At 39.8% G+C, this 2500-nt stretch overlaps 1 protein-coding gene across 1 annotated transcript in view; it reads right to left on the bottom strand.

The window, feature by feature from the left end:
* LOC138978366 (chorion peroxidase-like) overlaps positions 1 to 2500 on the bottom strand; it is a 30557-nt gene that overhangs the window by 4560 nt on the left and 23497 nt on the right. Inside the window, exons 12-13 of the mRNA XM_070351087.1 lie at positions 1659 to 1855; positions 913 to 1082 (exon numbers count right to left, since the gene is read on the bottom strand). Coding sequence (XP_070207188.1) covers positions 913 to 1082; positions 1659 to 1855 — 367 coding nt within the window. The remainder of the gene's footprint in view (positions 1 to 912; positions 1083 to 1658; positions 1856 to 2500) is intronic.

The following is a 2500-nucleotide window of genomic DNA, read 5'->3' as shown; positions in this document are numbered from 1 at the left end:
ACTCCACCGCCCGTGGCAAAGGCAGTGCCAGTGAAATTGACAAGAAGAGCGGAGTAGTAGTTGCGCTTAGAAGGATAGCACGCTTTTCTGTACCTCTCTTCGTTTTAACTTTCTGAACGTGTTTTTAATCCAAACATATCATATCTATATGTTTTTGGAATCAGGAACCGACAAGGAATAAGATGAAAGTGTTTTTAAATTAATTTTGTTAAAAAAATTTTGATAATAATTTTTATATATTTAATTTTCAGAGCTTGTTGTTAATCCAAATATAACATATTTATATGTTTTTGGAATCAGCAAAGGATGGAGAATAAGATGAACGTAAATTTGGATCGTTTTATAAATTTTTATTTTTTTTTACAATTTTCAGATTTTTAATGACCAAAGTCATTAATTAATTTTTAAGCCACCAAGCTGAAATGCAATACCGAACCCCGGGCTTCGTCGAAGATTACTTGACCAAAATTTCAACCAATTTGGTTGAAAAATGAGGGCGTGACAGTGCCGCCTCAACTTTCACGAAAAGCCGGATATGACGTCATCAAAGACATTTATCAAAAAAATGAAAAAAACGTATGGGGATTTCATACCCAGGAACTCTCATGTCAAATTTCATAAAGATCGGTCCAGTAGTTTAGTCTGAATCGCTCTACACACACACACACACGCACAGACACACATACACCATACCCTCGTTTCGATTCCCCCTCGATGTTAAAATATTTAGTCAAAACTTGACTAAATATAACAAAGTGTTTTTTTTTCCAAAGAGAAGAGTGATATGTTATATACTCATACTGGTCAATACAACCATGCATCTAACGGTAAAAAAAAAAAAAAAGATATGATGTCCATTACATTTTTAACCTGAAATGGAAAAAGTAGATCGAAGCGGAATACTTTACTCACAGTCTCTAAAGCCGAAGTAACGCCTGTAATTATTGAAGAAGAAGCGGTCGCCAAATTTGAGTTTGCGGAACTGTAGAGCCATCATATTGCTGAAAGTCTCTCCCACCAGGCCTCCGTCAAACGCTGGCTCACACATGGCGCCGCTAAATAGGTCAATATCGTCCACGTGACTGAAACGAGATTTTGTCAAATGTGAACGTCAGTTTGGGCCACTCGATTGAACCAATTCAGACATCTCTGTTTGTATATTAGTCACTGTCTGTCTGTATATTTGTCACTGCCTGTCTGTATATTTGTCACTGCCTGTGTATACATATAATATATTATGTCTCTGTCTGTCTGCTGTTCGTATATCTGTTTGTGTGTTGTCCGTCTGCATCTGTCTGTCCACCTCTCTCTTTATCTCTGTGTGTCTCTTTGTCTCTGTGTCTCTGTCTCTCTTTCTGTCTATCTCTGTCTCTCTGCTCCTCTCTCTCTCTCTCTCTCTCTCTCTCTCTCTCTCTCTCTCTCTCGCTCCCCCCTCCAAATTACACGATATGAGCAGTTGTCAGAACAGTAACACTATCAGCACACACACAAACACACACACACACACACACACACACACACACACACACCCCAACACCCACCTCCCCCATACGCACACACACTAATATAGAGAAAACACATCACTACACAATACATAATAATATATTTACAAAACAAACACCAATAACCATAATTATCTCAAAAAATTAGTATCTTACTCATAAACGGCAGCAATGCGCGAGCCTCCAGTTCCGAGCGCTGGATCGGCGAATGACGCCACCCGCGATAGTCCCATTCTTTGCCGGAAAGCATTGTAGCTAGGGATCCCGTGGTCACGACCTCGTTGCATATTCAAGGTCAAGAGGTCAAAGCCTCGTTTCAAACCCTCCTGGTTCTCAAAAAGATGGCTTGTAACCTGATAAAGAGTGAAAGGTTAAGCGTTGAGAATTACGGTTTTGCAAAATGACGACGATGTCGGTTTATATTGAACATTTCCAGGTAATTCTCAACACACGATTTTCGGTCATTACTCTGTCGGGTTTGCATTTGTCGTGAAAGAGTGACTCCCCTTGCTTTTTCTCTGACAAATAACTGCACGCGTGCTCCTGTCCACGTATTTCCGACACACCCCTCGCTAGTGATTGGCCCCTCCAATGTTTGTCCCAGTAAAAAGCAAGGGCATTCACTCTTTCACAACCTATACAAACCCGACAGAGCTATTTTCGGAATTCGTCTCTTCTGGTTTTGCAAAATTACGATGAGAACGGTTTACAGGGAACATTTCGAGTTAATTCTCAATAAAATTATTAAAGGCACACTCCTTCACCATCACATATCTGACCAGACCTTTGCATGAAATAAGACCATCCCTCCGCTTGGTCATATACCAAAACTGAACAACCTGAGTGCTCTATGAGCACAATATAGACATTTTGTATGAATTTATTTCGTAAAAGAGTTATTCTTCGGAAAATCCCAAATCACCACAACAAGCAATCAGGGTATTGATTTTTGGTATATGACCAAGTGGAGTGGTATAGTCTTATACCTTGCAACAGTC

The sequence above is a fragment of the Littorina saxatilis genome, linkage group LG10, assembly GCF_037325665.1.
Source record: "Littorina saxatilis isolate snail1 linkage group LG10, US_GU_Lsax_2.0, whole genome shotgun sequence".
Taxonomy (NCBI): Eukaryota; Metazoa; Mollusca; class Gastropoda; order Littorinimorpha; family Littorinidae; genus Littorina; species Littorina saxatilis.
The sequence above is the reverse complement of the archived record's forward strand: the minus strand, read 5'-3'. Positions and strand labels throughout refer to the sequence as shown.